At 44.8% G+C, this 12,789-nt stretch overlaps 1 protein-coding gene across 3 annotated transcripts in view; it reads right to left on the bottom strand.

The window, feature by feature from the left end:
* The window catches only part of LOC145910430 (uncharacterized), a 37,012-nt gene that overhangs the window by 18,451 nt on the left and 5,772 nt on the right, over positions 1 to 12,789 (bottom strand). For all 3 annotated transcript variants that reach the window (XM_082997553.1, XM_082997554.1, XM_082997555.1), the window contains exons 4-9: positions 4,835 to 4,951; positions 3,413 to 3,505; positions 2,890 to 2,986; positions 2,151 to 2,230; positions 1,970 to 2,023; positions 714 to 820 (exon numbers count right to left, since the gene is read on the bottom strand). In XM_082997553.1, the coding sequence (XP_082853679.1) occupies positions 714 to 820; positions 1,970 to 2,023; positions 2,151 to 2,230; positions 2,890 to 2,986; positions 3,413 to 3,505; positions 4,835 to 4,951 (548 nt within the window). The remainder of the gene's footprint in view (positions 1 to 713; positions 821 to 1,969; positions 2,024 to 2,150; positions 2,231 to 2,889; positions 2,987 to 3,412; positions 3,506 to 4,834; positions 4,952 to 12,789) is intronic.

The following is a 12,789-nucleotide window of genomic DNA, read 5'->3' as shown; positions in this document are numbered from 1 at the left end:
TAATATATCTATATCTACTACTGATCATGACACCCATTATACGAAGTAACGAAATTTCCTCCCACTTGGTAAAGCTGATAGTCGCGGCGACGGGGGTAAAAAAAATTGATTTTTGCGTTAAAAGCGCATTCCGCCGCATCAGTATTCGTCATTTTAGCGAGCTCAGCGGAAGCCACCACCAAACTCGACTCCACCGACAGCACTTAGGTGATGATTATGACAAACAGTCGACATGGTATCGGACTACAACCACAGGACCCAAGTATAGGAGCAAAAATATGGTCGGTTCGTCCCGCAGATAGCTTCGACGGACGATGAACTTCTCTCAGCGTTAAACAAAAAACTCAGTGCTCCAATAATCCCTGCAGAGAATCTTTAGCCGAGCGAAACCACAGAAAAAAAGCAACGCAATTAGCGCAAATAGCAGCAAGGCAGCTGAAAATAGCGCTTCCGCAAGATTGCTGTGAGAAGTTTATGGTGTGTGGTGGCTGATTTGTTGTGCAGTGGCAATCAACTACATATTCGCCGTTGGAGCAATGGGCCAATCGGAAAGTTAAGGTGGTGGTGGTGGTTGGCATAACCCAGGCACAACTTAAGCTCCTTTATGATGGATAGTAAAATCTGTAAGCCCATTGGTTGATTCTTGTTGTGTTTTGAAACGCCCCTTTTATGACGTAACAAGTCTTTTTTGGAAATCGAACTAGAGTACTCACATGTTCATGCTGGTGCGCCGCATGGATCCTGCTCTCTTCTTCACTTGCGTGCACATGAGCAAATCGTTGAAGAGCCACAAGCACCGATCTTTTTTGTTGCCCGACTTCTGCAAAGCATGAAACATAAGGCTTTAGCAACAAGTCAAATTATCTATGTGAGGGGACGGTTGCTTTAAAACACGCGTTTTTGTGTCAGCTTTTAGTGCGTATAAGACCATACGAGTAACAGTAACACAGCTAACAACACACCAACGCAATGTTTCCAAACTTTTTTCTCTGCGGTGCTTAACAACTATGGAATACGTAACACTGCCCTCATTGTTGTTTACATCCGTTAAGTCGCCTAAGGCGGACATAATCAGAAAATTTTGCTCTAAACTTACAGCCAGTAGATAAAAGAACCCTTCAGAAATTTTTGTGGCACACTATAGTTCTGTGGAACACACTTTGGGAAACGCTTCACTGACACTTTTACAAAAGCAAATGGACATAATGATCCTCTGTACCATTATCACAGGAATGCAGCTTAATTATTTGACATACACGTGTACAATACATAAACCCCTCCATTGTGTACCATAAATGAGAGCTTTGTCATTACGCGCTTGCTTTATGCAGGCACCACATCTCGGCATAGCTGACATTCTCGTAATATCTTCGGCTTTTTTAGGCTTACCCATCCCTGTCTGGGAAAGAAAACTGCCGAAAGTCCAAAAATTCGTACAGATAACGAGACCAACTCACGAATATTTTCTTAAACATTCAAGGAAGGCGGGTGATTTTTGCAGAAGCTTTTCGCTGTTTTTAACCGAGGATTTACGGATCTGAGCATGCGATGTTCGCTATCTGCTGTTATTGCAAAGTTAAGTCGCTGTTATGAAAATTGGCCAGCGTGTTGGAAAGCGCATGGCGCAGCCACCCGGTTTAAAACACAACAGGATTTTGGAGCATTGATCCATGGGATTTACGGGGCATGTTTGGTGGAATGCTCGCTTCAACGCTTGCTAGATGTCGACGGCGTGGGCCTTGACAGATAAACTTCGCATATTTGGCCATTCGGTCGCCTAGCTCTATTATGCTGCATTTAGATAACAGAGATACGATAAAAGGCTCGATGGGTTTTTTAGCTGTGCAGTACTGATTTATAGTATCAGCATGTTTCGTAATATTTGATAAAAAGCACACTATTATTGAACGGAACTGCTTTTAGCGCGTTAAAGCTCCAGATGAAGTCGAACGCAGAAAATTTGATTTACCAATTCAACGAGGATCTCTTGAAGGATAAACCGCCTCTTAGGAACGCCAGCAATCTAAAAACAGGGAAGTTATTGTCAAAACCAATAACAGAGTCCCACATACTTTAACGTACATAGGTTCTAAACGATTGTTAACATTCAAATTACAATTTAGTCCAGTAATTTAAACCTAAATTTGTACCTCGATGACGCCTTCGACTAATTGTTCGATTTCGCGTAGAACCCGGTCATGTTTATCGGCCGCCTCAGCTTCTTTTTCACCTGCGAGAAAAAACATTAGTGAGTGGTGAGTTGTGTTAATGTTTCAAGGCAGTCGCACAGTAACTAAAACTGACATTTGGAGCTTCTTATAATATGGAGTTTCGTGAGTTAGCCTTTGATTCGACTGGAGTTTTAAACATATCATTGTATTAGCTTCGTTTAATTTTACTACATAAATTAAAGTTACTATACTTTGCACACGCAAACAGGTTGGGGATATCCCTAAATGAAAGGTTAGGATAAACTTTTGGGTAAACGCTCGGTAACTGCCCCCTGAGCGAGGAACGGGTAATTAAGCCCAAATACATTTTCTAATAATACCAGAAACGCCAACTATGTGGCGAACCCTCTTAATTAAACGTTGCACAAACACAAACGGGGAAGAAATCTCTTTCACAGTCGACACAAATTCAAATAAAGCATTTCAGGCCTTAGTGAGGACTTAGGTCAACACCGAAACGTCACAGGAGATCAACCAGGTTCAAATAGTCGCATTCGCGAAACAGGTTAATTCAATCGAATCGGGCGCGCGTCAAAGCAAGACACAATCGACCGTTTTCGCTAGTCTTCGACGTGCGAGGCAGACTTGACGGAATGCCTCACTTCCACGGTTTGGTCTTATGAGTTTACAGGGTTGTTGTTACTATTTAAGACCACACCTTTGTTCATTTGCACGGAGAGGGCGTGCATTTCTTGTTGGGCGACGAGGAGACTCGGTCTGTCCGGGTGATCATCAGGAGTGTGCTTCACCAGGTCCTGGCGTAAAAATAATTTGTTTAAAAGAGAATCTGCTCTTGACTTCTCAGCATGATCTTAATCGTTGTTCGAAACAGGTAGTTTTCGAAATTGCAGGTTTAGCCGACAATTTATTATTTAGTGGAGACCAAAAATACGTTTTTTTTAGACTGTCAAAAGGTTAATCGCTATTCAAAACCTCTTTCACCTTTTTCGCCCCTTTTCACGCGTTACTATTTATCGCCGTTTGGCGTTTCACTTGTCGTGATGTATAGGTTGTATAACCACCTAAACGTCGTCCAAGCAAGTAGTTTTCTTGCCAGAGGAGTTTTGAATTATTGAATAATAAGACGCATAAGCAATAAACGATATTCGCAAATTTGAGAGGCGTTTAGCAACATTTTCCTAATGGTGGCGACTGAGTGAAGTACACCCAACATTTTCTACCTTTAAGATGAGTTCGTATCTTGGTATTCGTTGCACGGGTTTGATCATCAGGTCACTGAGTCGTTGTTTTTCCTTGTTTTCACGTTGACATTGCTGGGAAAAAAGTGTGTGTTATGAAAAACTATGCTGTCATGGTGAACTGAACTGCATTAATGGTACATTACACTGTGTTTAGCTTTAACCACTACGACAGTACAATGTAATGTTACAGCCTCTTTTTACTTTTATGGGGCTATTAAAACCAACTTTTAGTATGGATCTTAGTTTATTATGACCGAACATAGGCAGTCTGCACAAAAAACGAGGAATACTCAGCCAGTGATTTTCCTTCACAAACTAAACAAAGTGGTGATATATCACCTGTACCGACAGCTGCTACACACTCTCATTAGCACTGAAAACATGTTTATCTTAAACTTTCACATAAGGAAGCATTGAGGCTAAATGAACAGGAGCGCGCGAATGGGCCTATTTCCTCAAGGGATTTTGAGCCTAATCCCCACCTTTTAAAACTCACATTTCGCTTAAATCCCTTGAACTACAGGAGCTGCCTCCGCCAAAGCGAAAAGCTCGGTAAATGAAGAACGAGCAGTGCCAAATGTTTTCGTTCCAACTCAATTATTGCGATTAGGAGGCAACGGTTACCTGTTCCGAAGCGGAAATGATTGATAAACACATGAGGAAACAGCGGAATTTGGATAACCCAGTAAAACCATCATTAATATCGGTCTTGCACCGACCAGGATAAACAAGGCACAGGCGCCCGACGAACGGTTATGATTGCCCTGGCTTGGTCCCGGCCTATCGCCATAATGCGCGTTCACTGGCGACAAGATCAAAGCATGGAAATCACAAGAACAACATCAAACGCGACATCGGAGAGAGAGCGTTTCGTCGCTTTTGATTTATGTTCCCCATTGGGATGCGTTCGTGGAATGCTGAAGTAGCGGGGCCGAAAAACACGAACTGGGTCCTGTAGTGGCTACCTGTTATGAAACTTGAAACGCATAGGCGAGGATTTCGCCTGATTTAGCCACACTTATGGTTTTTGACGTCAGAAGGAGTTGAGTACTAAATAGTTTCATTTCCTGCATGACTGAAAAGTAATCTGTGGCCCCATCGCTATCCATGGCTTCTTTCATGCCTACATGCGTTGGGCTTGATTCGTTTCTGGTTCCTAATTAACTTTTCTGAATGGTTAATGGTTGGCTGGGAAGCCGGACTGACTGGCGGCCTGCCCAAGTTGCTTTTGACTGAATGAATCAAGAAGATGATAGAACACGTAATATGGAAATAAATAGGCCCAATTTCAAAATAAGCAAAATTTTACTCCGTTTTTACAGTGAATTCCAACCATCAAAATAGATTCAAATGATACGAGTCTAGCATTTCGATATCAGGGGACCAAAAAATGATATTTACCTCCAAAAAGGCCCTGAATGAGGACTTGGCTTGTGTGACGTAGTTCACCGTCTCGCGTGCGTTCGTGTAGTTGTCGATGTAGCTCGTGTACGACTCGAACAGCTTGTCTTTGTTAAACTGTAAGAAAACAAAATACGTGAGTCCATTACTCGAGTGAAGTTTCGATCCATCGCTCCAAATGGGTAAAACATTAATTGGATCGATCCTTGTTTAAAGGTTAGTCCAAAATAGGTTTTGTCTACATAGGGTTTGGATAAGTTTTTTTACACTTAAAGGTTCTATTTTTCATATACAAGAGAACTGACCAAAACCAAATATAGAGAACGTTGTGCCAACAATTCAAAGTTAATATCGTTGTCAAAATCGCTTTAAATGTTAACCAAATCTGGAAAGATATAGTTGACCGAATACATACATCTACATCGTGCTGTACTAAGGCGTATATCGTTTCGCGACATCAACAACGCAGCAGAAAAGTGCCACAAAGTCCAAACTACATCAGAACAATCTTGAGACCCACGCAGGACCAGGTTTTATCCCTACTGGAATCGTACCGGAGTGAATGAACACGTCACAGGAGAGTTGCTTGCCGAGAGATAGATAACACAATTCCCGACGCTGTGGGATTTGATTGTCGAAAGATGTGTATTTGTATAGGAGTCTTCCCGTGGCCATAAATGCCTTGGTGGCGTCAGTGGCACGGCGCCGTGGCCAGCTGGGCGCCGAACAAAGCGCACAATCGCATCACGATTATTCGGGCCTCGGGAATGTCAACATTTCGTCCGTTTTGGGATTAATGAGTTCCTCGGGGAGTTGATTATTCGCAGTCGAATAGAAAAGATAAACACGCGCCGCACGACCGGAGTTGCAGAGGAACGATTGGCACAAATCCGACGAACTGGTCAGGGTGAGTACACAAAGTCCCTTCGGGAACAGCACGAGGGTGGGCGCGTCTGTTGGCGAAGCGACAGAAACAACACACCCGGAGATAAGACCCTTCTTAACGGGACGTGGTTTCCAGTAACGCAGGCTCGTTCCCCAGTCGAGGGACAAGTGAAGCCCATCACAGGTGTATATCGCTGAACAGATGGCATTGCTCCCGACCCCACCGTCGCGACAAACAAACACTTGGCCGCCATGCATTGTTGACTCGGGCCCCGAGTTTGTGAGTAGAGTTTCTCTGCCCCCGTTCCTTTTTCGACGGAGACCAAACAATGCCATTCCGGGACGCGTAAACCCACGTTGAACTGCTATAGTTCAACAGTGCCAGCGCCCATATACGGCAATGCAGTAGGGTCACAGGCCCTTCTCCAACCCAGCTATGCTGTTTACGCGCGAAAAGGTTACTCGAGCGGCGCGACGGTCAGACAACAAGCACAGCTGATGACGTAAAAGCTGGTGTCGTTTATTCTTAACCGTCGATATTACTGCTGGGCGCCTACCCAGGTCTGCGGAATGCAAACGGTTGTTTTTGAGCCATTGTTTCCAGAATCAACTCCAGAGAATTTACCTGCTAGCAGCATACGGAACCCCATATACAACTACATTATAAAGGTTTACTTACAAGTCACTGGGTATATACACTGTATATAGTATGTTCACACGTTCTTAAAAAAGACTTGATTCTGCTCGCACAAGCGAAACGAGCAGTTGATTGCAATTACAACCCCATTGATATGCTTTTGTCTGTACGTAAATTTACATTCGCATGCATTAACACTTTCCACTATACAATGAAAACCATATGACGTGCGCTAATGACCTTTCGAACAGAAATACGTCGGCAGGATTTAGAAAAAGGAAAGCATGTAATTACATCCAATATACCCCCGGGGTCGAAGGCATTAACCCACCGTTCGAATCTGAAATAGCTGCGTCGTTGAGTCGGGCGGTTGCAGTAAATCACAGTAAGCAAATATCGGACGTTAATCCGCGACAGGCAATCAGTCTCATAAACCAAGAGTTGAAAGTGACTTTGATTGCGTCACAAGGGCGGGGTGGGTCCTCAGTACGTGGCATTTGATCAATGGCCGAAGTTGATTAAACCTACTTGCTCCACAAACATTCATGCAAGGCCAATTGCGCTGCAGCAGAGGGAAACTGAATATTAGAGCAAATAATGGGCTTTCTTTGATGCTCCACTGCTACAAAGCAGACAAAACACCATGGTAGTTATCCTGCCGCTTTAATAAGGTACCTTGTCCTAGTTGCCAGGAAGAAACTTCCACCACAATTATGAAGTGATATGCACAAAAGTCTGTCGATTGCAATTATCAATGGCCTATGGGACAGAGGTCGGAAACCCACGCCCACGCACGCTCCGAAATCGCATTAAGCTTATTTATTCATTTGTTCTAACTCCACGACGGTAAAATACATGGGCATGAACGGTTTGTCAGGGATTTTTGCAATTTCGGTGCTGAAATATATAAAATTTCCAGCTATGAGAAAAAAGACTGAAAACAGCTCTTTGGATAAGGTCACCGATCTGTGACGCAGGTGCCTACGTTTATATAAGGAAACTATGTTTACTGACTAAAATTCTTCCAAATTTCGAACTTCTCGTGCATTATCTACTGGCGGCAAGCCGATCACTCCGCAGACCAAAGCACACAAACCTTGGGTTGATACCAGATACCGGTCAAAACACAGCCTTTAGGAGTGCTGTTGACCGCGACCGAAACCTGTTTAATCAATGGAACGCATTTGTACAATCTGATCAAGTGAACTATAAGTTTGATGGACGACTTATGGCTAAGCCTCAGGTGACTACTTTATCATCAAATCAGCTTACGCCGGATCAGATATAAGTCCGTTTAAACACGGCCAGGCATTAAACATGATGGGATAGGAATAGCTGGGAACCCACGGCAGGTTTTGCTGCCAAAGTTTCATAGAAATGGTTTGATTGCAAATGACCTTGTTAGGATGTTCGATCCTTACGAACGCTTGTTCAAATTGGTATGCCTGGTCTGCGACACAACAAGAATTAATGCTGTAGCATTTGTCACTGTATATAGGTTGGTGCAATAGACTATTGGGAGCCGGACTAACAATAGATTTAGCCCAGTTTGTACGTTTGCAGATTTCACAACGTAGTGTGCATTTGACATAAGGAGTGTGGCACAAGGCCACCCTCATCGCTTCGCACGGGCAGACGAGGACACCTGCGCAATTACACAAGGGTAAAGACAAACAAAAAGCCTGTCAGCGGTCGAGCTCGCACCACGAGCAATGCATCTATTCACACGTTTGTGTTACAGCGGGACCAACAGTGGGACGCCCGGAGTGATCAATCATACGGCAAGGGCGGTCGGAATGACCGACGAATGTGGAATGGGCCGGGTCAAACCGTCGACGGACGGATGATGGAGGGAGGCAGTATATGTTTGCTGCCACACAAAAGGTGCAAAATTCCGGAGATCTTATTTGGCAAATGCACCGGGGATATTATTGCCGGCGTTACAAATAGGATAGACCGGTGAATACATATAACATGTAATAAGAATGGTTTTCACAGTTACACAAAGCATGCGAACCTTAAAGAAGTGTACCCATGGCTTTCAGAATCTACTATTTACGCATCTCAATAACGCACACAGTATAGATGCTGGTTGCGGGTCACCTGCCAGCGAGCACGTAATTCCCACTCTTACCCATGTCAACTCTCTCACCGTCACTGCGATCGAACAGGTAGCTCGATTTCACCAGACTCGGCGCGATTTGGCCCCAATTAGGCAGGCTAGGGTTACGCGGGGCCAGGCATGGTACGTTAAACCATCGCTTCGACTTGAGGACGTCGCTGAGACGTATCTGATCGTCGTGCGAAAATCAGCTGCTGCTTTGAACTTGCGCATGCTGCGGCTTGGAGAGTTCCCTCGTCGGCGCGCAGCTAAGTTTCACATGACCCTATCGATGTCTGTCTTTATAATCGCTGTTCGCCCTTGCTGTCGGTTTTATTGTCTCGACCCAGGCGGTTGGAAATCCCTGACAGGGATGATCTTTGATGCGATCGAGTGTCAATCGCTTGTATTGAACTGTCCGATGCGGTCTGCTACATCTCTGGGCAGGCATTTGTTAATTGCAATCGTGTAGATTATTATATGGCTTTCTTCGGGACGGTTTTATGGAGGAGGAACTGATATATTTATGGAATTTATGACTTTCGTGGTGCCTGACGTAAGCTTGCCAGAGCTTATGCTTGTATTGTCACGTCATAAAGCAAAATTTCACTTTGACATATTTGCTTGCGTTTGCCTTCACTCTGCCATATTTTGTTACCTGCGGAAAGTTGCCGTACACAATTCATGCCAGAAACTGCGTAAAAACGTTAAAAGCAAGGACAGAAACATTTCAAATGGACAATGTTACAAAGCAAAGTTTTCAATCGGCAGCGGAACGGGTTAAAACTTCTTAACCTACCCCATGGGTACGTGAAACGTATCCGCAATTAAGACAAAATCTCACTTAAATAAGAAAATACACACATGAGCAAAGTTGGGGTCGGCATTTCGAGTGCCTGGGTCGTTTTCCTACAGGTGGTCGCCGAAACGACGACAGAACTTGTGGTGTTGCTTTCTACAGCATAGGAAATGTGCACCGTTTTGACAGACAGGCATGCGCGTCTGGAACAAAAATCGTTCGCCTGGCGCTTGGCCGCAGTTGTTGTGCTGGGAGAGTGCATTTGGAAAGGAGAACTAGTTTGAAAGCTATTAATCCGAACGGCTGCGCCGACACAATTCGTTTTAGAAGTAAAATCGATGGAGTGCTGCGCGGCGACAAATTGGACGCTAAGGTAATGCACCACTCAATCTGGCTGAAGGCAATTTTGTCGCTTTCCACGTGTTTTCTGTCCAACAACAATACATTAAACAACCAAAACAAAGCAATAAACTCTTTAAACCCGGTAATTCATTATAAACACAATATGATTCTTCATTACGTCATACATTTCAAAATGCAAACTACAATAATAAAATTTGTCACGTTTATATCTAGCTCGGAAGCAACTATAATAAGAGAGAAATTATGACAAAGTACTGGGCAGGCCAAGGTCTGGAAACCCGATGTAGTATCTAGCATTAATGTCAAGTGTCAGATCAACTTGTACGCCTTAGCTCTTCATAGAACGACGTCGACTTGCCTGGTTGTGACGTCAGGTAGTGCTACTAATTTTGTTGGATTTTCTGTGGTACTTCGAATAGGAGCTGGACAAGTAGTAAGCTTAAATTTGTTTTCTACCTGTAGTTGTGTTAGGAAAGATTTAGTTTGTCCTTAGGTAAAAACAATAGTTTTTAATGCATTTCGCACGAGGAAGAAAGCTAATAACTGTCCGAAAAGAAGTACAAAATGCCATGACACCGGATTAGGCGCGCATACCACTGCGTGGCAAGGTCGCATAAATTATTTACAATCGGCTGTATTATGTATTCCGGTAAAAACCTAAAAAATCAATTTCTGACGCAAGGGCCCGCTGAGCTGCTGCAGAATGCAACCACAGTAGAACTTCAATAATATACGCATATGCGTTGGCTTAGTTTACTCCGTCAATGTTTTTTACACTGACGCTCATTGTACAAAACAAAATAAATGCTTGCACAAATATACAGACAAACCTGCTCGCTCATTCGATCCAGAATGCAATTACTGATCAGAAAATACCTGAAAGCACCTATCAATTACAATGAACTCTACTTGCAATCGTCAATATGCTCAAAGGCGTAAACACTACTACAAACCAAAAAGAGGGCGGATTTTTTTACCGAAGGAACGGGAAATGGAAGCTGTTTACAGATGGAAGTCGGGCAGGAGGCTTGGGATGGTTAAAATTTCACACAGTTGCGATATGAGGGCGTGCGCACATCCAAGCATTACCAGCTTCCCTCCCGGGCACAATCAAGTCGCAGCCGCATGCTCTTATGGCGCGGGCAAACCGCGGCCACTTACCGACAGCCGACACAGTTATAAGCCGATTGGAGTACGCAGCAGCGATGTCCAACGGGTTACTTACAAGAGGTGAACGTTCACACAAAGCTGGGGAATGTTAAGCGGGAGTGAAACGAGCGACTCCCAGTTTGGGCAAATCCGGTCGTTGATGCAAATAGTGGACAGGGGATTAGGCCGAGTGAGGCGACGCGTGCTTCGCAAATTTGGCCTCTTAGGCCGCTACTTCACGCGAGGGTGGAAGGGGGGCCCGCGCTAACCCACTTTAAAAATAGCAGCCAATGGTGTCATAGATGTGAGACACGCGCACAGTGCTACCGCGGACGAAGATTTGATATTGCACAAGAATCAAAAGATGATACGCTCTTGATCAGGTTAATATGTGTAAAACCCAATGTAGGTCAAGCACTAAGGCGTTCGCAAAACCTTATCCTCAGAGTAGAATGTTGCGATCGACATTTTACCACGCGCAACACTCAGACAGTGATCCTTGTTCGAACCGCGCCGACCGATTTACGTCACACAGACGACGCGGAGCGCGAACCGCTTCACAGAGGAAGGGCCGGTGCAAAAACAAAAACATCCCTCTGTACATTTTCGGTCGCAATCCAGGCCGGCTTCGGGCCTAATGCACGACACACGTCACTGCCGGGTCCGGGTTAATGCTCACGTGACGTCAGCAGCCGATGTGCCTGATCTGGTACCGCTTGAGTAGGATTACCTTCCTCGGTACTCTGGATTGGCCAAAACTCGCCTGAGCAAAAGTCAATATTGACTGGCACCAACAGGAGCTTTGCAGCGCTCAAAGGTTTCTGTGCGTCGATTTAAGGTCAAAAAAGTATTAACCCTGCGAGCTGCGACGCATCGTACACCCTGATCAGTTTAATCCCTACATTGGCGGCGTCATTAGATGACTGTTTGCCGTTCCTATTTATCGCAGGCTCGTCCATGGCGTTCGGATAATTGGGGTTTGATAGATCGTCCCATGTTTCAACGCCGCAATCGCGAAAACCTCACGTCCCAGAGTTTACCCATTCTCAGGACGCGGTTTCCGCAGAGTCAACCTCAGCATCCGTTCTTCGCTGTTCAAGCTGGGTTTTCTCGGCTAGAAGGTAACATGATAGTGATGCTTGGACGAACTGAGTATAGCAGACCACGTCCACGCCCACGGAAAACCGTCGTGTATGCTGTAATTAAGCAAAGGCAAAGGAGACGCAGAACGGTGGGATTACGGAGCAATTACGGAAAGTATGCGTGTAAACGTCTCACATATAAATGTTCAAGAAGCGAAAAGAATTCCCGTACTTCGGTTGAGTTTCGCTGCGATTGAAAGCGATGGGACCAGGGGTAATTTCATCTCATAGACCACAAACCACCCGTCCATCAAAAAATGATATTTAAATATTACATGTGATGAAAGGTCTGAAGTGTAACCGCGACATTTTCCAATTGCTCTGTATAGCTCGAGTGAGCTATACATAATTCTTCGCCCAAACTGTAATCCCCAGGCTCGCTAAGCCCATGGGGTTCACTTAAATCGAAGGAGGTTGTTTGTAAATCCTGTAAGCCACCAGTCGCGCGCTTGGGTCGACACGCTCCGTTGCGTGGCAAAAGTTCATCGCAGATGCCAAAAGCATTCAGTCAGCACTACCCGCAGGCGCGTATAACACAAAGAGCGCGACAGAATACTACGACCAAACAACGGCGAAGGCGCAATTACGCATTCGACACTATTTCTGCGCGCTGCTTCCTGATCGCAACAAGTGGCGAGATGAACGCGTGACGAGAAAATGTCCGAAAGGCACGCGCGGAATTTTTACCTGGACTCACTTGCAAGGTGGCTGAGTCACAGCGTATGCACACAAACAACAGGCGCCGCAGCCATTTCCCTGACCAGGACGCATTACGGTAATTGTTTTCTGCGCCGTTGCCCGTCTTTGGGTCAACATGGTATAGCGATAACTTGTAATGTCCACACTTCGCGTGGCTTTTTTCACTCCCAGTGAAGCGAT

Source organism: Ascidia mentula, chromosome 8, assembly GCF_947561715.1.
Source record: "Ascidia mentula chromosome 8, kaAscMent1.1, whole genome shotgun sequence".
NCBI lineage: Eukaryota > Metazoa > Chordata > Ascidiacea > Phlebobranchia > Ascidiidae > Ascidia > Ascidia mentula.
This window is presented reverse-complemented; position numbering and strand designations above follow the sequence as displayed.